Source organism: Mus caroli, unplaced genomic scaffold, assembly GCF_978045245.1.
Source record: "Mus caroli unplaced genomic scaffold, Mus_caroli_1 scaffold_9, whole genome shotgun sequence".
Taxonomy (NCBI): domain Eukaryota; kingdom Metazoa; phylum Chordata; class Mammalia; order Rodentia; family Muridae; genus Mus; species Mus caroli.
Genome location: NW_028227264.1, coordinates 109,467,152 through 109,493,390, shown reverse-complemented (window position 1 = coordinate 109,493,390; position 26,239 = coordinate 109,467,152). Strand labels below are relative to the sequence as shown.

The window sequence follows — 26,239 nt, the reverse complement described above, 5'->3', positions numbered from 1 at the left end:
AACATCAATTTAAGGTACAAATTTGTGTTTTGCAGATCAAGTGTTACTCTTCAAATTTGGTTTAAATAATCATGCCGTATATTCCTTTGGGTGAAGTATTTCATTAAAAAAAATGGTTGTGGGGCTAATGGGGTATATCAGTGTGTATAGGCACTAGTATACAGATTGGAAGACCTCCTAAGTTCAAATCCCTGAGCCTATGGGGCTAGTGGAATATATCAATAGATATAGTCTCTAGTGTACAGATTGAAAACCTCCCAAATTCAAACCCCAGGCTTACAAGCTTACAAGAAAAAGTCAATCCCAGAATTATTCTCTGATACCACATATGTTGTATGGCATAAAGGAACCTGTGAAATGTGTGTGCGCACGCACACACACACACACACACGCACTCTCTCTCTCTCTCTCTCTCTCTCTCTCTCTCTCTCTCTCTAAAATAGTTAAATATAACTTAAAATGTTTAGGCATTATCAGAAACATTAAGGTTTTTCTTTTTTGTTAGAAATTAATTCTATTTAATATTAAATTTTTGAACACAGCTCTCTTTCAATAAAAATATTGTACTTTAACCTTCTTGTAAAAATTATATGGTATTAGGTATTAACCATAGCATATGGGTTATCAACTCAGATTTTCATGAATTGCTTTTCAAAACATTTGCTTTAAAAGAGCAAATTAGAGATTTCATCTCATCATCCCTCCCTTTTACTATTCTGGAAATAGGAATTTTAGCCCGTAAATGAAACTTTAGAGTTTTTAAAAACGTTTTTAACAGTCAAAGGCTAAGGTTCTATAAGATAAAATAACATTATTAAGTATTTATAATGTCTAATATTTCTCAGCATAATCTTAAAGTCAGCAGTTTTGCCAAGAGAGCGGTGGTGCATTCATGGGGCATTCATAAGTGAAGCTCATGGTGTTTGTGTTGCATTACCATAATTTTCTGATTAATTTGTTCTTCATATATGTTTCTGTGTGTTCCAATTGCATTTCATTGACTCATAACTTTGTTGTAAGTTTGTACTTTCTCTCCATGTTCAAAGAATTCCTTTAATTCCATTTCTCTGTTTCTCCTCATACAGTCTGACAGCCAGATATGCAGCTCAGTCTAAACACAGTGGAATTGCAACCAGTCAGAAAAAGCCTACTAGGTCAGTTCATGTCTCTAATCTATTGTTTGTTAGTGATATTCACGTGAATGCCACTGATACTCTGTCCGGTCACTCTAAGATTTAGAAAACACGACATACTTCTGAGAGCCCTAAGTTTAGAGCACTCAGTGCTTCCAAGTGGATTTCCAGATGGAGACTGTGGGGTGAGTGGATTCGGTGGTTAAGTGGGTTTAGAGGTCTGGCTTTGCTTGAGATTATACACAGTGATATGGTGGGCAAAGGCTGCGTCCTGCGTTTAGAGCAAGTGAGGAACAAGGACCTTACAAGACCTCCCTGATCTTTTTCAAGGTCTCAGAATCTGAAAGTTTCACAACAGAATTTTTACCTATTTCGAAAGAGGCATATATGGAGAAATTAACTTAGGATGAGAGTCTATCTATAACAACCTAAAATTCTGCTTTTATAACATATGTATTTAAAGATATATATATGTATATATGTATATGTATATATATATGCTTTGTTTTTTTACAAATGACATATAAAATACTGGAAGAGTATGTTTGTTGTTTATGTAATTGATAAAAGGGGATAATGGGAGTTCAAACCAGCTGAGCGAAACCAACACAAGGGGTTGCACTCTCCTGTGTGCTGCTGTGTATGTTCCCACTCCCAGAGGAGCTATGTAGTGATGGAATGTTAGCCATTGCTTCAGTCATGAATCAGGCTGCTCAATGCTCCCTTGTAAGGGATTCTTCTGATAGCTTAAGTCCATGTGTGCCTTTCCCTGGACTTGTTTGTTTGTTTGTTGTTTTGGGGTTTTTTTTTGTATGAATTTCCACAACAGTAAAAACTTATTCTGGAGAGAAAAATATTTAAAATTATTTAATAAAAATAGCAATAAACGGCATAAGTTGCTCTACTTGAGGACAGTGGCATGCTATGAATAATGAGCACATTTATGGCTCCTGTGCATACAGGAGTTATAAGATATATCCTAAGTTTTTTGTTCTAATACAGCTTTTCTCTGCCATGTATTCTCTCTCTCTCTCTCTCTCTCTCTCTCTCTCTCTCTCTCTCTCTCTCTCACTCTCTCTCCCTCCCTCCCTCTCCCTCCCTCCCTCCCTCCCTCCCTCCCTCCCTCCCTCCCTCCCTCCCTTCCTCCCTCCCTCCCTTCATCTCATTTCCCTTTTTATTGCTCTGATGAATGATCGGGGGGCTCTGGCTGCCTGGCAAATTAGGGTAATGAGAAGAGCAAATGTATCTTTTAATTTGTTTTAATTTGTTCTTCTGAGGACTGAAGATCACTTAGCTTCCTGGGTCACAGGAAAGATTAAAATGCATCTTAATTGCTTTCTAGAAGTGGGTCAAGTTTCATTGCAACCGGGGCAAGTTCCAGGACAAACTGTTTACACATGAGTTTGGAATGAATTTCAAAGTCTATGGCTATGTCTACAGAAATTGCTCTCATATTTATTGGGATTGGGACATTTGGCCCAATTAATTACTTGACTGCTTTCTGTGGGGAGTAGTCACTGGTACTGTAAATTCCTAATGTCTCTGGTTATGATGGTGTAGTTACAACCCCTTGTTGAGCTATTTGAGAAAAAAAATTAAGAGCTGGATCCATTTGGAAAAGATTCTAATCTTGTGTATGACACAACCTCTAACTAGCAAAATAGCTGAAGAGACTATTTATTAGCCATATGTGTTTAAACTCTAAAGTATATTTAAAAATTGAAACTTTTAACTGTCTGTAACATCTGCCCATTTATTATTTGTATTTTCCTGAAGCTCATTGCACTGTGTGATTCTCCTGTTATAAAAGATATGTTTGTTTTAAGGGTTTGCTTTTCAAGTCAGTAGCATAGTGGAGATGTGTTAAAACCTGTCCTGTTAAATAGATTGACAATTTGGACATAAAACATATAAAAATGTTTAAATTTTTTCATTTAAAAAATCTGTGAAAAGCTCAGCACTGTATTTCTTAGGTTTTGGATCGATCCATCTTTCTGTTCAAACAAGAATTTTCAGCGCAGTGTACAATCTCGTTCACACGGTGGCAGCACATGCCCACAAAGCCTTCGGTATTCCTATCACACATGTCAAAAGCTCCGGGTTTTATTTCCTGTGGATTGGCACAACAGTAATGTAAGCTAGAAAATAGGTACAGTTCATTGAAATAATTGACAAGTGAAATTTTGAAGAAAAGCGTAATAAAATGTAAATTGAGTCAAACTGAAATTTAATAGTAGCATTAATTAATCAAAGTGTCAGGTTTCAAGCATCGAGCTACTCGGTTGATGATAGAAATGGGGTGCCCATCCACATGACTTGTCCTGCATGCACACAATGTCTTGAAACTGCTTTCAGTTCAGGTATATTTCAACTGTGTTCTACTAACAGTGATTTCCTTCCTCGGAGGCTAACATCCTGTTCTTGTCCTATGGGAGGAGGTGGCCACAGGTGAAAAAATTCTCAGTTGCCTTTTTGACCAGAGACTGGAAGATTTTTGTGAGACAGCTCAGCTACCTATAGTATAATCATGACTTTGCTTGTGGCATCAAGTTTTTACTGTAACTTAGTAGCTTAGCTAGTCAGTAAAACATTGTTGTTTGCCTTTTGTTCAATAATGTTTGTTGCCACAAATTTCTAAATCTTTGGAAAAGCTACAATAGTTGAAAATATGTTCCATAAACTGAAAGGAAAATTTAAGCAACTGCATATATCTAAGTAATATCACAGAAACTCTATATGGTTAAATCTTACTGTTTTTCCTTGTCATATAATTTTATGGTGTTTTCAGTATAAACTTATATTCATTTAAGTAAGGTTATTTTTATAGATAAAAGTCCGCTTTATTTTATTTTTCCTATTTCGAGGACATTCTTATTGAGAAGTGTTACAAGATTTTTTCTGATCGTCTCTTACTTTGTGTCCAGCCGTTTATCACTGTTTATCATTTTCTGTTAAGTGCGTCATAGTTGATCCTGTATTGTGGGTTCTGTACCACCGCTTCTCGCTCACTCGTCCCTTCACCTTAACTTCTGAAGTACACACCAATGATGTAATCTTTCTCATGCTATTTCAGGCTTCCGGGGCCCTCTAGGGTGCCAGCTGCGAGCAGCAGCAACAAGGCTCAGGGAGCCTCCAATCTCAATAGGAGAAGTCAGAGCTTCAACAGCATTGACAAAAACAAGCCTCCAAATTATGCAAATGGAAATGAAAAAGGTAAGTGTGTATCTGTCATGTCATCCTGCCCCGGACCCTAATGCATGTCTGGTGAATTGGCACACAATGCTTTTAATAGTTGATCAATGGAGCAGCTTGGAGGCTGAAATGTTATCAGAAGTTTCCCAATCCCCACCATCATGAATTCCAGTTTCCTTCTGGACTTTTCTATTCTGCAGAACATTTTAAGGGAATGACATCCATACTTTAAAATAGATTGTTAACTATAGAGCCAAGCCTAAAATCTATTTCCCCACCTCAAAAACAAAAAAATAGTTACCCCAGATACATATAAATAACATTTTCTTATATCTTTCAAGTTTTAAAGAAATCTCGTCCTAAAATCAAAATGCTATCTCGAATTGACTTGAGTCCTTACGTCACTTATCATACATGACAAAATGTGGGGAGCTGTTAGGGTGGATGCATCCAAAGTTGAGACACATGGTCAAGCTATGGTAGTGGTATCTGTCATCCCTATACCAGGAGGATAAGGCAGATGGCTCCTTCACATTTGAGGCCATTGTGGGCCTATATAGTAAGCCCCTAATTAGGCAAGATGATGGAGTATGACCATGTTTTAAAACAATAAGAACTACAAATAGTGGATATATGTTTGTGATAAACAACTTTTATTTGAAAGTAGCAGTTGTTGTAAATGTTATGACCTCTGCTTTCCCCAAGCACAAAATTGTCTGTATCCATGTTTTCTTAAAAAAAAAATACTTAATAAAAATATAAAATCACAAAAATGAATATGTAAAAAAGACAAGAGTATGGGCATATGAATGCTAGCTTATAGATGATCTGCATGCCACACAGTTCTCTACGATGTGCAAAATATACATTTTAAAAGATACTGGCTTGGACCTTCCCCGTTTGGACTAGGGACTAATTGAATGGATGTGCCTCTTGTAAACCAAATCCTGGGGGAATCAAGAAGCCATGCTTTGTAAATACTGCGGCTACTAGAGCAGGGTTTCTAAGTCAGTAAAACTTACTATTTCTATTCATAGGATCCTGCCTTATGTAGGAGAGTATATTAAATTAAGAAGTGATTCCTATGCCTAATTAATACAACTACCAGGACTTTTAATTTGAATAGTTAAACCACTTGTGTGCTATTTTGCACAGGTTAGATAGTCACCACTTGATTCAATATGTACATAGTCCGGGTTCTCTTATTCAGACAACAACAGGAGGAGGTACAGCGTTGGAGGAGGTGCTTTTATTGACAACCTTTCCTTTTGGCTGAGGCAAATTTTAGAAGATTATAATCCCTAGAGAGCAAAGTGGCAAATCCCTGAAATACTCATCATTTTTATGTCCAGAGGTGAGACGGGACGTGGAAGTATAGTCGTGTGTATTTTGAAGTCTAAGGATTTAAAATTAAGAATAAAGTCTCCTTCTGTAGACAAGTGTTTGAGCATTTAATGATTCCTAAGGACTTAGCAAGTTCAAAAGTTTAATCGCAAAGTTATTGGTGGCATAGCAGTGAGATCAATTAGCTTTCAGACTATTCTGAAACCCACTTGCTTTTTACATCCCTGATTTGCTATCGTAACCTATACATGAATCCAATGAACAATTCGAAACAAGGAAAAAAATCGCTGAAAGGATCAATCCAAAAGAGATTTAACTTTTTTTAAATGATACTTTATACAAATACAATCACTCTTTTTTTACAGACTCAGTAATTTTGAACATTGATTTTTTTCCCTTTTCATTTAAATTAAGGCATATTCCTAAAGGTTTTACTATTTTGGTAAGAAAGGAAATGGGAAATAAAAACATTACATGGAAATAAATATTTTCCCTCATTTTTGCCCTTAGAATGTGTTATACAGGTTCAAGCTAATTTTACAAATATATTATATACAGTTTGTAGAAGGAGCTTACAAACAGTGGTGTACAGAGACTACCACTATTTATTTAAAACACTCATATATATATATATGCCATATAATAAATGAATAAATGCACATATGTGTGGGCATATATGTTTATATATGTGTGTGTTGGTGATACCATATAAATACTATATTAGTTTCAACACATATACAAAACTAGTTCTAGAAAAGAGATTTATAAGTAGTTTAGACATTTTGACAAAGATAAGTTGTGAAGTGGTGGATTTCTGTAATTTCAAAGTCCTTACTTCTAGTATCTTGAAATAAAACTCCAAGGCAGACAAACCATCCATTTCAAGGATGTTCAACTTATACACAATTCTAACATTAGTATGCAGCAATATTTCTCATCACCACAAGATGGAGACAAATACATGTAGTAGGTGGCCTTGCTTGTTTAACTGAGAAAGCCAAAGGTGTGAGAATGTAGTGCGTTCACTTTTCACTTTAAATAGAAGTAACTGAAAATTTCAAACCATTTCGAAGCATAAATGAGGCATGTATCACCTGTCCCCTTTGGGTTGGAAGGGTATGGGAGAAGGATGTGCAGCCATAACCCAAATTGTGAAATATGGAAGCTACATTTTACAGATCACTTTACAGATTTGTAGACATTTGTTACATATAAAATATGGGCACTAAATGTCTATATATTGCCAATAATTTTAAATAGGCTCACATGGTACAATGCAGGCATCTGGAAACTGTTTGACTCATACAGTGTCCTTACTATTTGAATTATTTATGTCATTGGATCCAATGCCATTTTATAATTATCTTGTGCTATTTTGTATTTCTAAGAAATTATCTTGAAGTACAAGAACAAAAATATTGTAAATTTTACATTGGAATACATTTTAACACACCCTGTCTCCTAGTTAGGGACACAAGCTTTAAGTTAGGATGTTTGGATTCAGTGCTTTGCTATTAGGACTTTGTAGTGTTTACGTGTCTTAGTTGCCTTTCTACTGCTGTGGATACCATGACCAAGGCAACGTATAGAAGGAAGAAGAGTTTACTGAGAATGTAAACTTTTACAAGGTTAGAGTCCAAAACCACCATGGCAAGGGGCCTGGCAGCAGCAGGCAGGCAGGCAAGGTGAAGAAGCAATAGCTTAGAGCTCACAAATTATAGGCAACAACCAATAGGCAGAGCTAGGGCAGGAAACGCTAACTGGGAATGGCATGGCTCTTGAAACCTCAAAGCCCACCCCAAGTAACATGTCTCTCCCAACAAGGACACATCTTCTAATCTTCTCCAAACAGTTCCTCCAGATGAGTACCAAGCATTCAAATGGATGAGCCTTGGGGATTCAAACCACCATATTAAAAAAAAGGCACCAACCAAAGAGTACACTTAGAGTGATCCAGGGCTTCAGCCGCATATGTAGCAGAAGATGACCTTGTCAGGCATCAATGGGAAGAGAGATCCTTGGTCTTGTGAAGGCTCAGTGCCCCCCCGTGTAGGGGAATGCCAGGGAAAGGAGGCCGGAGTGGGTTCGTTGGTAAGCAAGGGGAAGGTGGGATGGCATAGGGGGTTCCCGGAGGAGAAAATGGGAAAGGGGATAACATTTGAAATGTAAATAAATAAAATATCCAATAAAAGAAAAAAAGGCATATAAATATTTAAAATTATTCAAGTTTTTAAATTGAAAATAGATTCTTCTCTCAAACTATACTCCCAAACTAGTTTCCTTCCCCCCACTCCTCCCAGTTCTCCCACCAACACCCCTCTCTCTCAGTTCTACTCTCCTTCCATTTCATCTTCAGAAAAGAGCAGACCTCCAACAGACAACGGACAAACAGGATCTTTAAAATAATTTTCAAAAGAATAGTCCATCAGCTAATAAATTTTTTTTGTGTGTCCATGACAGATGGCAACTCTAAAAAATTTTTTTATAAATGTTATAGTTTTATAATGAAGGAGTTTAGGGTATATTATTTAAATGTTATAAATAAGATGGTTATTTCATTGTAGTTATTAGATATTGAAACATTTACATTTAATACTTTAAAATCTTTCACTTAGTACTTAAAGAAATTGAGTCTGCTAATTTAAAGAAATTGGTGATCAGGTAGCTTGAGACGTGGGATTCATTATAATGTTCCATGACTGTTTAAGAAGATCCAGTTCAGTGCCAAGGATATAGATTCGTAACAGAGCCTGGTGTGACTGAAACTTATGGTTGGGTGTCTTCCAATACTTAAAAAAAAATCTCAAATTAAAATATTTTTTTGCTTGAAGAATTAACCAAATAATTTGAGAAACTCTAGAATTTGTACTGTGCAATAAAGATTTATTTATTCAAAGCATAGTAGCATTAATTGATATGATTGGGGGTGGAAGGATACAGGAGGAATTCCAAATGGTGTGACACCTAATGGAATCAGTAGAGAAACACAAACCTCACTTCAATATCCAAGAGTATTCTAATACACATTCTGCCAAATGTATGCTCCCTTCAACACATGAGTTAAAATATAAGCTCACCTTGCCATAAGGCATTACTTGTAGAGTTGACTGTGATAGAAATGTCACAGTAGAATCCAGTGCCTTCACTGCTCCATTCAAGTGGAGTGTCAGGACAAATTTCTCCGAGCAAATGGTGAAATGAAGAAAGTGTCTTTTGTTAAGCTTCCCAGAATCCTTCACTCTCTTCTGATCACCTGCCATTCAAGAGCTAACACTGAAAGACACAGGATGATATCAGCGCTTACCTGAGCCTGTGCACTCTCAAAGAACACTATAGACAAATGCATCCTCTGAAGAAAACACCTACCTAATCACTGGGAATTAGATCTTGTGAGAACCACGTTGTGACTCATTTGGACATACTCTTTGTGTTTAGAGAAATGTTAACAAATTAGCTTTTGTTTTACAAAATCTGGGTGACGCATTTGGAAGAGAATAGTCAGGTATTGGAAATGTCAATTTCCCTTGTTTTGTGTGTGTCCCAGTTGTGAGCTACATATCTGAGTTCTGAGCTATAAACCTAGGTCACCTGGCACACAGTTCCTTAGAGAGGAATTTTTCCTTGTTGCTAAGAGATTTGTCACAGTACCAGAGGGAATGCCAGAGCTTTCTCCCTGTTTCTCCCAGATGGCTCATACTCTAAGGAGGACAGAATCAAGCACCTTCCAGTGTGGAACCTTCTGACTTGTAGTTATACCCAACCTGCATTAGTAGGGTTGATGTCAAAGATCTAGTAACACATTGACTCAATGTTGTAAGCCATTACAATTACCATGAGTTTTGCACTAGTTTTTTTCCTTGAAATTCAGATACCTATTGTCAGCTAGGCATAATACATTCCTCTTAAGTACGTTTTTTGCTTGGTTCTTTTTTTCCTCTCAATTCTTGTAAAATGAATAATAAAGAACTAAACTTTCCTAGATAATGCATATGTTTTAATATTTATTTATTTTAATATTTATTTGTTTTTGTTTTATGAATATGAGTATTTGCCTACATGGGGATACATATATCATGTGCATATCCTTGTGCCTATGGAGGCCAGAAGAAGCCATTGGAACCACCAGAACTGGAATTACAGATAGCTTTGCGTAGCCATGTGGGTCCTGGGAACCTAACCTGTGTCGTCTACAAAAATGGAAAGAACTCTTAACTGCCTCATGCATAGCTTTTAATTATTATTATTTTGAATTACTGAGAATTTCATTGTGGTTACCATGGCTTTTTTTCCCTCTTTACTATAAAATATATCAATACCATAATCTCTGAAATCTGCGTTTTCTACTACTATATTAGCTCAACTATGAGTATATATGAAATAATTAATATGATTGGGCAGCCCTAGTCAAATGCATTGCTGTTTATGTGCACATGCACACATACTGAGGGATTTCATTCCTTACTGCAAATAGTAAAAGCTGGCTGGTAAGTAGAAACATCCCAAATATCATATCCCTTCACAAAGTAGGTCTCTGTCTTTGCAAGTGGTATTGGCGAGCATAGGCAGAAAGGACAGCATCCAGGGTTTCTGTTGAGTCATAAAACGATAGCTGAAACATTTCACAAGCCTTTGTAAGTGCGCTGGGACACAATAGAGGCAGCAGACAAGTTTACACCTGGGTCATCCTTTATGACCTTTCTCCCTTTTCAAAGGTATGTTATTGTGAAACAAATTGATCTTCTACGTATTGATTATTACCAATCTTATGACCGCAAGCAGGTAATTCCATTGTTTCTTTCCTTCTACAAATTACTGTGCTTAGGTGTCCTGTATCTGAGCTAATGTTACCATCAATATGTTGCCTGCTCCACAGGGAGCATGTTCCAAATAAAACACTAGCTTTCTTTTAACTAACTAAGAAACTTAGCAGTGAAAATTAGTTGTACAAGTCTAGAATATTTTCTGTGTTTGTGTGTGTGTGTGAAGATATAGCAGTCCACAATGTGGAACAAAGCTCTAAACCACTGAAGTTCACCAATGTATCTATTCCTAATCTTACCATGTCTGTTGCAACCACCATATTTCCTTCAATGGATTAAGTTTAAGAGTAGATTGGAATTACTTCTGACTTAGTGATACTGTTATGGTTAGGAAGCCAGATGTTGATGTGTAAAGTTTAGATCATTTGTAGCCATGAGTTTAGTATATAGTTTCATATTATATATGAGGGATGTGTGGAGCAAACCTTCAGAGTAGAGTTGTAGACTGGGCAATGTCTCCAATGTTATTTATATTTAAATTCTGCTCGGTGGTGAAGAAGGCAAATATGATTCAAATGAATACTCATTTAGTTTCCTGGTGAGAAATATCATCAGAATTTCAGGGTTTATAGAAAATATATAGCACAGAGAAGTAGATAATTCCTCTACCTATTGGGAGCAGAATATGTCTAATCCAGTGTTTTGGGCTGTCCTGAGTTCTTGCTACGTATGTTACTGAGAACAACATGCTTTGTTTCATAAAACTTCAGTTTTCTCATTCTGGCAAAGGAACTTATGTAACATGAATGATTGTTATGGGTTTTAATGCAAGAGCATGTTTACAAAAAAATTTCACAAAATTATTAGAATAATAAATTAAGAAGTATTTAGTGATTAGAGTTGGTGATAGTTGTTGGTATCTAGATGGAAGAAGAGGAAGATTAAAAGAAAAGTTGTCATTTGGAGACCAGAGATAAGAGGTATCAATCACTATAAACAGAAAAAGGCCATAAACATGCAAGGCACAATAAGACTGTTTGAAGGACTTTACATGGTCATATTTTCTTATATCAAGATATATTTATAGTTAGGAGCTAACTTATCAATCTTCAGAATCACATCACTGAATGATGGATGCTTACTTACTATTGAATATATAATTGGCTGAACCAAAGGTTCCCACTTGAGTGACTCTGTAGAAGTGACAGACACTGCCTTTTCAGCTGCTGTTGTTATGTACTCTACCATGAGGAGTCCTGGGAGATTTCCTCACCCAGACATCTTCCTGATACTCAGTGACCTGTGGTTTGTCCTTTTAAAGAATCCCAAGGCTCCTTATTGCTGCTGTATAAGACAGACTGGGGACAGGCTGAGAGCTGAGCACTGCAAAGTGTCTTAGATGTGTGTACTCAACTGAAGCCAATTTTACAGCTATTGCCATGACTGTTACTGTGCTGTGTGAATGTCATCACCTAGAGTCTCCTGGGTCTCATTCTGAGGTGTCGTGATGTTGAAGTCCCTCTTCTGTACTTGGCCATCTATGGTCTACTTAGTTAATGCCCATAGCTTGTTTTTGTTTTTTCTAAGAAAGGAACAGCATCACTTTTCTTGTCTTGTCTATCAGCTCTTTCAAAAGCATTCTGACTTACTCTTTCCGATTTTTATCCTTATCATTATTCCCACATCCTCAAAGCCAGGACACCTTTGACTTGTAAACAAAGTTGCAAATATATAGTAGACCCAACTAGTTTCATGGCTAAAATGAAGAGAAAGGGGACTAGAATCTATGGTGTGCTTTATGTGTTCTTATTGAATCTTTGCCACAAACATCTTAACACCCAGATGAGCTCAGAGATGAGTAAGGTTTTCTCAGACTTCTATGAAACCAAACATATTAACACTGTGTAATTATGAAACATTACTTAATTTGGCCAACATAGGTGTCATCATAATAAGAAGCAGGGAAATAAATTAATTCAATTCTATCTACTCCAAACATGGTCTGTGACCTGTAGCAATTATATTATCTGGAAGCTTAAATCTATAGTTTATTCAATCTCATGAAAGACCTGTTGAATCACAGTACACATGTACTAATATGTCCAGAAAGCAATGGATCGGATTAAACTAGGAGGTCCACTGTGCTATAAACATCAGTCACTCAAATAAAGAAACAAGGTGCCACAGTGCAGGAGCCCTTGTTTCTGGTAAACTACTGACTGTGTTACTTAAACTCACCGAGTGTGCTGAACTAGAAACATAAGCTTTTCCCACCTTATAGGGCTGTTATGAAAGAATAGACTTAAATACGGTTATTTAGAAATGAGCCCATTACTTTCCTTATAGAATGGAAAGTGCCACAAATAGCTTTTGATGGCAAGGTGTTAGAGTTTGATGAAGTCAGGGTGATGTTTTCATGATCCTCTAAACTGTATTTCAAGAAGAGCGTACTTGGATTTTGGGTGACCGTATTTCCCCACAAATTTATTTTCTAACATATGTATATAAGTCTTTATAAATGGAAGTAAATGGGAAAATATGTACTTCCTAAATGTTTCATGAGTAGTCCTCTTGCCTTGAGCGCTTATCTATCTTCCTTGTGTCGTCTGTCCTGGCTTTATTGGGCACCTCCATGTAAGCTCAGACAACTCTCACTTCACTATCGCTACCATTACTTCCACATACCCTGCTCTTACGATGCTTGACCTATGTCACCATATAGTGAGGTTTGCCTTTTCTTTGCTCTAACATGATTATACTAAGAGTGCCTTAAATCCAGAAGCCACTCAATAAATACTAACAGATGATATGATTAGACTAGATTCTGTAGGTAGAAGGAATGAAATTAAATTGGTTAATATTCCTAGAAAAGGCAGAATAGAATGACAGTAATTTTGTAAAATCAGTAAACATGTAAATGTATGCTGAGAGACAGATAATAGAAGGTCTTTGGGGATCTGTAAAATGTGGGTGATGGTAGATACCCTTGTCTCAGGATTATCATGAATAAAGACAGAAATAGAGTTTAAATCTGGGGAGGTATCTCAGTGTATAAAGGCACTCACAGTGCAATTCCAAGAACCTGAATTTGATACTGGAGCCCACTCAGAAAGCCAAATGCACGAGTACACATCTGCAATCCTAACACTTCTACATCTAGAAGAAAGATAGAAGGGAGTCAGAGATGGGAAAACCACCTAACAGCTCACCCTGGCTAGCTAAAACTATACCATGAAGAAGTAGAGACATTAAGATCCTGTCTCAGAACAAATTAGGTAAGAAAGCGACTGCAAAAGTTATCTTTATGTGTGCATGCATGAGCAGGCATACAGACACACATACCCATAAACACACACCACAAAATATAACTTTAGTGTTTAGTTTATGTTAATAACTGCAGTTAATTTAAAGGCTACATCACAAGTCATATCTAGTCAGATAACAAGTAGCTAATATTGTTGCAACTTAGAAAAAATCTCCATTTCACAAGCAATGCAATACACTTCACTTATTGGAATAAACTGGATAGCAAAGAATTTCTTAGAAGTGGGAGACTGTCTTATTTCTCTTCAAGTATATAAATACTTAGAGCTAATAAATTTCATTTGTTGTTTTTTGTTTGTTTTGTTTTGTTTGTTTGTTTTGTTTTGTTTTGTTTTTGGACAGGGTTTCTCTGTATGCCTCTGGCTGTCCTGGAACTCACTCTGTAAACCAGGCTGGTCTCAAACTCAGAAATCCATCTGCCTTTGCCTCCCAAGTACTGGGATTAAAGGTGTGTGCCACCACTGCCTGGCCTAAATTTCATTTGGTAAGAGTAACTTGAGTATGTATTTAGTTTGCTCCCTGAAATTAATGCCTTCCAAAGAGTAACCAAATTATAAAGAGTGAAAATCATAACACAGAAGTAATTAATGCTACATAGTAAATATGTATGTGATTAGGAAATACGTGCGATTGGAGAGATGGCTCGGTGGCCAAGAATATATGACGCTTTTGCAGAAGACATGAATCCCAGTACACATATTAGCTGGTTCACAACCACCAGCAACTCCAGTGCCAGGGAGCCTGATTCCCTTTTCTGGCCTCTGTTGGAACTTGTACACACATATACATACCCACACACAGACACAGAGATACCTGTCTTTTTTAAGGAAAGGAAAAAAAAAGTGCAGTGGTGATTTATAAGTGAGTAAGACAAATTCATCTTTCTAATTTTTTTTTCTTATCCATGTGCAGACTCCCCCAAAGGACCTCAACCATCTTCAGGTATAAATGGAAACACACAGCCTCCCAGCACTTCTGGGCAAACCCCAGCCTCAGCCATCCCTTCCCCGAGTGCCAGCAAGCCCTGGCGCAGCAAGTCCATGAATGTCAAGCACAGTGCCACCTCTACCATGCTGGCAGTGAAGCAGCCAAGCCCAGCCACGTCTCCCACACCATCTTCAGACAGACTGAAGCCCCCTGTCACAGAAGGGGTCAAAAGCGCTCCTTCAGGACAGAAATCTATGCTTGAAAAATTCAAGCTGGTTAATGCCCGGACAGCACTACGCCCCCCTCAGGCTCCCAGTTCTGGATCAAACGATGGTGGAAGAGAAGATGATGTCTTTTCTGAATCAGGAGAAATGGAAGGTTTTAACAGTGGTCTGAATAGTGGTGGCTCGACAAACAGCAGCCCCAAAGTGTCACCCAAATTAACCCCTCCGAAAGCAGGAAGCAAAAATTTCAGCAATAAAAAGTCTTTGCTGCAGCCAAAAGAAAAAGAGGAAAAGACCAGGGACAAGAATAAAGCCTGCGCTGACAAGTCGGGAAAAGAAGAGAAGGACCAGGTGACGACGGAGGCAGCTCCAAAAAAGACTTCTAAAATCGCAAGCTTGATCCCAAAGGGCAGCAAGGCTGCAGCGGCCAAGAAAGAAAGCTTAATTCCATCGTCCAGTGGAATTCCAAAGCCAGGCTCAAAGGTGCCCACGCCAAAGCAAACTATTTCACCTGGCAGCGCAGCAAGTAAAGAGTCTGAGAAATTCAGGACTAGCAAGGGAAGCTCTTCTCAGGCCTTCCCAAAGGCCATCACGACGGAGAAAGCAAGCACGCCCAGCCTCTCTACCCCTCTGGACGGGCGGGAAGCTGGGCAAGCATCTTCCTCCAGCTCCTGTGTTATGCAGGTCGCACACAGCAGTGGACAGAGCCCTGGCAATGGAGCTGTCCAGCTTCCTCAGCAGCAGCAGCACAGTCATCCCAACACAGCCACGGTGGCTCCGTTCATTTATAGGTGAGGTGGCCTCTGTGGGCCTGTGTTCGCAGATCTGCATATTTACACAAGTAACATTAAGTTAAATGGGCATTTGACAACGTTTCTCTTTGAAGCTACAGACTAGAGTTTGGCACAAAAGCTTAGTCTGCAGAAACGTTACCATGTGTCGGAAGCTGAGGGCCTTCAAAAATTAACTTCCATCCTGCCCTCACCAGGTGGCATACATTTCTCATGGTTAGTTGTTCATCATACTACCCTGGTATGACTGGCAACTGGGGACTGCTATTAGCGCAAACTGTCTCCTAAAATAATTCTCAGACTTAAGGCACTGACAATTTTTTTGTTGTCATGTTTGGGCTAAAGTATAATGATTAAAATAGTTGTCCCCAAGGGCATACACATATACACTGAATTCCCAGCTGTACCATTTGACGGCTCCTGACTTTAAACAAGTCACTTAAAACTTTCCTACTTTCATTTCCTTCAGCTGTTAGTAGAGTTTAAAATAATAACAAAGGTAATGGATATATTTGTTCTACATTTTAGTATAGTGTAAGTCACTGAATGTTTTTGTAAGGTATAGCATTCACAAAGTAAATGTTATGTTAAATTCCTACTACTAAATACAAGTTTGTAGATGAAAACAATTCTAGAAGTAGTATATTCATATTTTGTAGTTTTGGGGTATGCATTCTAAACCGTATACATCAAACACGATTATGTATTATATCTAAGATATGTACATATTACTACATAGTTACCAAAGAAGATGATTTTTCTCATGCTGTGACTTGCCTCATCAATCAGTGTTCTGTCAGCCACTTGTATGAGCCTAATTTAGTTCACTCTCTGGTTAGTAAAGACCTTACCAGGGGAAGAATAATGTCTGCTCTGGTCCCATCCTTTTGAGAGGTTGTCAGATTTAAAGGATATGAGATATTTTTAGGAACAGGAAGCAAGGCTTCCTATAATTATCACAGATTCAAGACTGCAGTGAAATATTTATTAATGTACAGGATATATGGCTTTTAAAAATAAAACCAAGAATTGTAACTTGCTTATTTTTCTCTTGAAAGAACCATTTTTTTCCAAGTTCCTATACACTCATTAAGGATAATTTCTAATTGTTACATTTGTTAAATTTGATTGGGGTGGGGCATATGACAGCCCTTGTACTTATTGCTATTCTGACTCCAGTAGCAGTGCATTTAAGCCTTTGTACCTGGATCAGGAGAGTCATTTGGTTCTCATTCCAATGTCTGCAACTGGCTAATCAAAAATGAAGATGCCACAGTCAAAATCCACATTTCAATGATATAAGAAAAGCACAGAGCTTTAACTATATCATACTCAGCACATGTGTGCATTTCAAGTATTTTTTTAAAGACATCAATCATTTTCTAATTTGGTTTTTGACATTAGTCCATTTTTAAATCAAATATTATTTGTCAGTGAAAATGAATAGCTACATTTACATATTCATCCAGCTTATTTCTGCAAGTGGCACAGTCTTATTTGTTTATTGTGATAAAAATTAAGCAAATGAAAATTTTGTGGATTCCATTTGAAAATATAATTATTCCACCCTTTTTCTTCCTCCTCCTCCTCCTCCTCCTCCTCCTCCTCCTCCTCCTCCTCTTCCTCCTCTTCTTCTTCTTCTTCTTCTTCTTCTTCTTCTTCTTCTTCTTCTTCTTCTTCTTCTTCTTCTTCTTCTTCTTCTTCTTCTTCTTCTTCTTCTACTTCTTCTTCTTCTTCTCCTTCTTCTTCTTTCCGAGACAGGGTTTCTATATATCCCTGGCTGTCCTAGAACTCACTCTGCAGATCAGGCTGGGATTAGTGGTGCATTTGTGATCAGAACCAGTGTGATTCAGTACTCTTAATCTTGATTAACATTTGAGATAACTCTGTATTGCAACTGTGTATTTGGGGCATGCATTCTAAACTATTTATAGCAAACATACAATATAGATATAATTTCAGATATTATGTACATCTGAAATACACATACTACTAGACAGTTACCAAAGTAGTCTCTCTTTACTCTATATTGCTACTGAATTTATCTACATAAGACACAGAACCCTTTGGTGGTAATTCTTCAATTTTTAAAATAGATACATAAAGTTAAATACAGTTACCACATATATCATCATTTCGCATATGAAATGAATAAAAATAACTAATCAACATGCTTTCACACACAGTTACCATTTGTGTCATGAGCATACTTCATACCCCTTCTATAGAATTCATGTGCATTCTGTTATTACAAGGTGCAAGGAGTTACCATCTTGTACTAAACTTTAGGTTTCCTAAGCTTATTATCTCCTATTAAAAACAAATTTTGTGTCCCTGAATAATAGTTCCCAAAACTATCCCTTCCACTAACATATGACTAATCTCTCATTCTCTGAGATCAGCTTTCCCCACCCCACCCCTCTTTTGTTTAACCTCAAATGCAGGAAAGAAAATGGTTTACTGTTTGCATCTTCTTGCCCTCCAGATCCATCCTTTATGCATCAAATGACAGGCTTCCTCCTCTCTTACATTTGAATAATATCCCATGTCACCTGTATACAGTTATGAGAAAGGAGCGCAGCTTAGCTGGTAGTACTTGTGGGTGTGCCATGTAGCCCAAACAGATTCTCCATACACTTTGAAACTTTCATTTCTCCCTTTAAAGAAAATTTTTATAGATGTGTGGTGTCATGGCCCACTGGCTAGGAACACAGAGAGTAGACACAGTCTTGCATTGCTGTTGGTAGAAACATGGCCCAACAGACTTGAGGCCACGGATCTTAGAGCCACATGGGTTGCCACCAATGATTGTTCATGTGACTTCTAGTGACATATGTAAGGATTTAGAACTTCAGTTTTCTGTAACTCCTTCCATGGGTGTTTTGTTCCCAATTCTAAGAAGGGGCACAGTGTCCACACTTTGGTCTTCATTCTTCTTGAGTTTCATGCGTTTAGCAAATTGTATCTTATATCTTGGGTATCCTAAGTTTTGGGCTAATATCCACTTATCAGTGAATACATATTGTGTGAGTTCCTTTGTGATTGTGTTACCTCACTCAAGATGATGCCCTCCAGGTCCATCCATTTGGCTAGGAATTTCATAAATTCATTCTTTTTAATAGCTGAGTAGTACTCCATTGTGTAAATGTACCATAATTTCTGTATCCATTCCTCTGTTGAGGGACATCTGGGTTCTTTCCAGCTTCTGGCTATTATAAATAGGGCTGCTATGAACATAGTGGTGCATGTGTCCTTCTTACCGGTTGGGACATCTTCTGGATATATGCCCAGGAGAGGTATTGCTGGATCCTCCGGTAGTACTATGTCCAATTTTCTGAGGAACCGCCAGACTGATTTCCAGAGTGGTTGTACAAGCTTGCAATCCAGATGGCCTAGTCGGCCATCACTGGAAAGAGAGGCCCATTGGACTTGCAAACTTTATATGCCCCAATATAGGGGAATGCCAGGGCCAAAAGAATGGGAATGGGTGGGTAGGGAAGTGGGGGGCGCTATGGGGGACTTTTGGGATAGCATTGGAAATGTAATTGAGGAAAATATGTAATAAAAAATATTAAAAATTAAAAAAAAAAACTTCAGTTTTCCAGTCTCTAAGGTGGAGATGAAAGAATCAAAGCTACCTTATATGACTCTACTCAAGACTGGGTTGATAGTCATGCTGTGTTGATAAACATTTTTCATGCATTACACAGCCTCCTACAAAACTTTCAGCGATTGATATAGGCTAGCTTTTTTTAAAAGATCGAAGGAAGCAGTTCCATGTAAAACCACCATTATTAATGTCAATGATTATACTCAGGTTATTATTAATAATATAAAATAGTTAAAATAAATAAAATGAATAAAACTCATTGTATAGTACTCCATACATGACAGAACTATGAAATATTATCCCAAAAATTATAAATAATAAAATTATATCCTCTAAATACTCATGCTTTCCTGCCATGAGAGAGAGAGATGCTTATATTCCTGATTCATGACATTTTGAGTGTGGAACTATGTGTCCTTTCTCATTTTAACTATTCCTATTTATGTAAGAACACTCCCTGAAGCTCTTTGACATGGTTTATAGGAGATGTTAATTTTAGATATGATAATACTCATGATTTATGATTTTATAATGGTAGTATCATCTTTTAAAATATCGTCTGTAAAGTGCTTGCTTACTGAATTCATCCATGTTACAAGATTGATATTCACTTCTTGACATAAACTTTAGCACAAATCCATGAGTATGTGATAGTATCCCTATTTATCAGAAATGGAGGAGCGGTGATTTAAATTCAGAAAAGTAATGATCTCAGAAATTCACAAAGCCTGCAAAAGTTGCCTCTGAAACAGATTCCGACTGGCTGCCCACATTTTATGTTCAGTGAGCCTGAACGTGAGGACACGTTCTCCTCTGCTTGTCAGTTCTTTCTGCAATGTGGGAAAAAGACCGAGCATTTATTACCAGGAAATTCATACTAGGAAAATGTCAGTAATACATTTTCAGATTTCTCAACCACTTGTCCATGGAGCATGGTAGTGAATATCTGTGGATCCCAACACTTCAGTGGGAAGTTAGGGGAAATGAATGACTGTGAGCAGCCTGGCCTAGAAGAAAGTATACACCTCAAAAGATCATTTATAAAGAATAAGCATGAATTTTTAAATTAGTACAAATTGGCATAATACACATCTTTCATATGAATGAAAATGTACAAATATGTATATTTATATACTTAAGTAACCTATATAGAATTGGAAAATGATTGTGCTGAGGGTGACTTAATTTCCTTTTCTCTTCTTGATGTAGGCTTTTCTTACTGTCTGAGTTATGTTACTATTGCTAGGATAAGTCTCCATGATCAAAACCAATTAGGGAGGAGAGGGCTCATTTCATGTTTCATTTCCAGGTAATAGTCTATCCCTGAGAAGTTCAGATCAAGGAGTCAAGGAATGTAGGACCTTGCAGGCAGGAACTGAAGCACAAACCATGGAGGGACACTCCTTACTGGCTAGCTCGTCATGCCTTGCTTAGCCTGGTTTCTTATACAACTCAGAATCATCAGCCAATAAGGCATACTTCCCCCATGTGATGGGCCCTTCTAAGTCAATCATTAATCAAAAATCACAGGCTTGCCTATACTCCAATCTGAGGGGTGCATTTTCTCACTGATGTTTCTTCTTCCTGGCTTATGCCACAGTGACAAAAGCTACCAGGACACCTTTTAAAATACCACTCCTAGTGGAACACCAATACATGCTTCATAATACCCTCTCTAACCCAACTGTACATTCAGAGTTCCATGAATACAATATTAGGTTACGATAGTTAAAGGATTTTGTACAATCTAATTGCTAATCTGGTACAACGTATTTCACAGATCATTTGTAACTCGATTATCCTCACAAAGGTGTGCATATTTTAATGTTATTATAAACTTTACTCACATGATGGACAGAAAAAAATGTAATATTAAAAGGTAGAGAATTTAACCTAGTTGCTAAGTTCAACAGAAAAAGTTCACAACCATCACAGCTATTCAAAAGTGAAATAACCTCCCTTAGACCAGCAGGTAGGACATGACTAATGAAGAAAGGAGAAGCACTAAGTGTTGCAAATCTACCTATTAAATATACATTGTATGCGCTGTAACGCTCTGTATTTATAAAATGCTGTCAATGAATTATTATTGCAAGCATTTTTTCTTATGATGTAAGTGAGTATCACTCTGGAAACAGCATCATAGACTGATATATGAAATTTGGGTTGTAAGATATCCAGTCCAGATTCTCCTAGGAGGTTCTATGGGGATTGGTCATTTGAATACGCTGGATTCTGAAAGGCAAAGAATGAAAAACACTGGTTTCGAAAGTGCTTACAATGTTGAAGCTCAGGTTATTTGTTGAACGACAAGTTGTGTGTGTAGGAGGAGCTGTGAGCTTACAAAGATTGAAATGTGGCGCGCATAACTGTCTTTCAGAGAAAGCATTGTACGTCCTCAGGCCAACCGCTGCAGATTCGACGGCGGTGGTAGATTTATGTGAATGGGGCATAATTGGTCATCAGCACACACTAAAGACTATTGAATTCTTGTCTCGCAAGCCTGTCTTTGGCTTATTTTTCTGCACTGGGGAGTAGTCTAAATGCCCTTACCCTGCAGTGTTTTAAAGATGAAATACAGACCTGCTACTAGAAGATGTACTATTGTATTGAACCCTGCTGTAATCTCACATTTTCTAGCATAGAGGGGTATGGGCAAACTTTCTTGTATCTGGCTTTTGAGTTTTACTTTCAGATATTCTGGAAAAAATTTAAATCTTTAGGAAACTTAAGGTAATGTCAATACCTTCTCTCTCTCTCTCTCTCTCTCTCTCTCTCTCTCTCTCTCTCTCTCTCTCTCTCTCTCTCTCTCTGTGTGTGTGTGTGTGTGTGTGTGTGTATGTGTGTTTGCTGTATTTAAAATAACTAAAAATACTCTTTAATTGTATTAATCATCCCCAAGGCACTACTTAAAGCAATTTAAAAATTAATGTTCTACATGGTAGTCATGTCTTCCTAGGAGCCTGTTCTACATACACTCTGTCCTTGATTTTTCTGACACTGATATTTTAAAGAATATTCCAGTATTCTTCCTTCATCTGGCTCTGTCTAATATTTACCCATCTTTAGACAAATGGGCTTATTTTCCTCCAGTGCCACACAATCAAAGCTATGTTCATCCTATTGCTTACTCTAAAGGCACGATGTGATTACTTATATTTGCTATTATTCTGACAGAAGATGTGTTTGCTTCTTTAAGGTCATATTCCCTATAGTTTTCTATTTTAAAATTAATTCCATTTACATTTAATAAACATTTGTGGAGGAAGTTAGTTTGAAACTTTTGAAAAAAAATTGTTCTTAATTTCCATGATCTCAAAGCTTACAGGATCCTTTGAAGTTGCATGTCTGAATTAAAATTATATTCTAATAATTATAAATTATTTTATAATTCTATTTTTCATCTGTATGTATTTCATGTTTAAGAAAATGGTTTCTCTCTGTTATCTGTCCATCCATACTGTAGGGGCTAATAGAGTCCTATTTTATTTCATGAGATATAATACACTGCCAACATAATCTACTTTGATGTTTAAAAATCTCCCTATTTATGACACTGGGAAATCCCTCAGGCTGCTCTGTATGACTTTTTCACAAGCATTTCCACTTTTCCACACTCTTTTTTGTGTGGTTTAGTGTCCGTTTGACTCATTTTGTGCATTCCCTAAATTAGCTTCATCTGTTATTCAGTGAGCCCTGGTTTCTATTCATGGAGGATTATATTTAAAACCATGTTACTGCTTCTAGGTTGTCTAAGTGGTCACATATACATATGCATTTACATCACAAATTATGCACGATTATATTTAGGTCAATATAAAAGTACTCTCACAAAAGATCAAATTCGATAGCACGTAACATGAGTTATCAAATTGTTTAAATGGCCAGTAAAATGTAACATTTAGAATACGTAAATTGACACTGTCACATTCGATACTGTCTCTTTTAGACTGATGTGCTAGCACAGGGAAGTTGAAGTAAAATACTGAGTGTCCAGTAATGACTACTAGAGTCTGATTTTATTTCATAGATTATGAATGCATTAAAATTGTTAGAGTAGTGATTAACAGTCACCATTTATAGGCAGTCAAGTTTGACTATTGGTTAAACATACACAAGGTTATCTTGGTCAATGGTCAGATAGCTAGAAATTGTAATATGTTTTGTAGCACCCACCTTGTAGAATTGGAATGAAGTTGGGTGTTGTTGCATAGATATTACACAAGACCAATACTTGTTGCATAGAAAATACATAAAAATGGAATTTTAATTTTGGGCTAACTTCTAGTAACATCTTTTTAGACATGGGAAACTAGGACTTTACATAAGGTAAACAGTATTTTCCAAGCTTCCGGTGATAGTTTCAGTAGGTACATGTAATATGCACTGTTGTCATGTTAGATTGTGTTGCGTGGACCAGCGAGGGATACTTTGCAGTACTCACTATGCAAAGTGTTCCTGTGAAATTTTAAAGTCCTCACCAATAGTTTCATGATAAGATCCAAATGTTTTTATTCCACCAGTATATAGTAGTCCCCCAAATAGAGAACTTTTGGAAATTGTCAAGAACCTTGTCTAATTTCTTTGATTATTTGTATAAAAGGCAAAACTTTAGTAATTAGTGTTGATTACATCCCAATAGATCAGAGCTAAAATCTAATTCCAGTACTATTGTAAATAGAGAAAGGACTAGATATTTGTCAGTTTTATAAAATTCATGGAACAGAGATGTCTGAGGTGACCCACTTCTGAAAATAAATGGAGGAAGGCTTCCAAGTTCTTTGAAAATGATGTGGAGTTTAGCATCTTATGTTCTTTTTTTTAACAGTTAATCTGTTTCCATATAATAATTTCTGTAAATGACTTGTGTGGAGAATGCTAGGGCATAGCCACCAAAGAGGAACAATATAAACAATATTCTCTTGTGTCTTAAACTAAAAAGACACCAAAAGGTAATCAACTGGAACCCCATACTAACACAATCAATTGGAAAGTCTGTAAGTAGAAATGTGAAGACTCTTTATAAGTGTCTCAGATAAGGGACAATAGAGGCATAGCCAGCAGAGCTGAATAACCAATTCGTGAGGTGAGGAGGCGAGCCACAGTCATCAGCTCAGACATGCTTTCTAAGATCTGCTTTGGGTACAGCAAAATCTCTGCTAGCACGACATTCTAAATATTCTCATGTTCCATACAGACTTTCCCAGAGTGACGCTGAATTTTTAGAAGTTATTATGATCACACCTTCTGCCTCCCCATGACAGCTATTTGTGTTGATCTAATAGGAAACAACTAACATTGGGCTTTATAGACAGTCATTTCAGTCAACACATAAGGTAAATCAGCTGCTGGGAGACAAGTCCCTGCATAGTGAACCTGCAGGGTTTTTAAGCCAGTCTTGAGTCAAGGCCAGCTTGCAGAGCTGGGTGTCTGTTTGACACTGCTTGGATAGCAGCCAGGTAGCTTTCTTCAGTGACTTTAGCGCACCTCCACACTCACTATTTAAACTTGTTCAATGTGGAAGCAGAAACCCTAGAAAACATGAGAGGACTTTTGCCTTCTTATTCAGACAAAATAAACTAATATGTCAGGAGAATACAACCCTGGCTCTGTTTCTCTTTTGATTTTTACTTCCTATATATGACACATCTATCCAAGGATAAAACAGCTTTAAATCATTTCTTAAAAACCATAGCAAGCTTATCAACTTTTACATCTGCCAACTAAATATCAGTGATATATTTCATGCATGTGTATATGTATACATGCACATGTATTGTATCTGTGTGAAACATAAGTACATGTTCATCCATTATGTACATAATTGCATGTGGATGCCTTAGAATGGAGGCCAGAGGTTAACATCAGGTACTTGGTTACTAGCCACTTTATATTTTGAGACAGAATCTTCAACAGAACATGGCAGTCCTTTAATACAGCTGTATGGGCAGGCCAGTGAGCTCCAGTGAGTTGCCTACCTCTGCCTTCTTCACTCAGAGATTACAGACATATAATAGCATCTAGATAGTTATGTAGACGCTGGGGATGCAAACACAGGTCACAGTTGTGTGGCAAGCACTTTAAAGACTGAGCCATCTCCCCATTTATTCCTTCCTCTCTGATCTTTTCCTCTGCCTCTTCCTGCCATCCTCTGCTGGCCTCAGCCTATGTCCCAGTTTAGCTTTAGACTCCTAATGTTCTTGTACCTCTGACATGCTGAGATGGCTGACCTCGCCCCAAGGTGTTGCAGAAATGTGAGCTCGTTCTAAAGATCAGCAGTCACATTTTATTTTTCCCAAAACTATGATTTAGGATAATAGCCATAGATTAGTTAAAACGTGACTCAGAGGTATCCTGACATTTTAGTTCACAGACAAGTATTTCTATAGGTGTTCTAGAGCTACGATATAATTATGAATGACTTGCCATACATTAGTCTCAGGGCTGTAAATGGAATTTAAAGTAAGGCAAGTAGAATCTCTGAAAAGCATAGTCCAGCAGCAGACAGTGTTGTGCCAGCTTGACTCCTGTGTTTCAGTGGCTCATGCTGTGACTTTCTCAAACATGAGCTTTTGAATCTAGTATGTATGCAATTTGTATCGGTTTCAAGAGATCCCTAGAATTTTTACCTGTGTATAGAGGAAGGAAACTGTATAAAGTAAGACCATAATATCAAAGGTATATGATTCCTAAGGTGACTACACTCCGTTTTATTACACAATCCTTTCCTTGTTAACTACATTTCCCAGGACACTATTTACATGTGCACAAATGTAAGTACATGGGAGATCAGTGAAAGCATTTGTTTCTAACTTCAATGTCCCAGAATCCTTACATCATCATCATAGCTACATTAGTGTTTCACTATCTATTTGTTATTTATTCTTATGCATTCTATTGTAGATACATTTTATAACAGAGGCAGTAAAAAGTG

The 26,239-nt window shown here is 37.3% G+C and overlaps 1 protein-coding gene across 7 annotated transcripts in view; it reads left to right on the top strand.

Moving 5' to 3' along the window:
- Nav3 (neuron navigator 3) overlaps positions 1-26,239 on the top strand; it is a 751,750-nt gene that overhangs the window by 566,300 nt on the left and 159,211 nt on the right. For 6 of the 7 annotated variants that reach the window (XM_029482745.2, XM_029482744.2, XM_029482741.2 and 3 more), the window contains 3 exons: positions 1,086-1,154; positions 4,207-4,346; positions 14,666-15,695. In XM_029482745.2, the coding sequence (XP_029338605.1) occupies positions 1,086-1,154; positions 4,207-4,346; positions 14,666-15,695 (1,239 nt within the window). The remainder of the gene's footprint in view (positions 1-1,085; positions 1,155-4,206; positions 4,347-14,665; positions 15,696-26,239) is intronic. The other variant, XM_029482742.2, reaches the window with a different exon arrangement.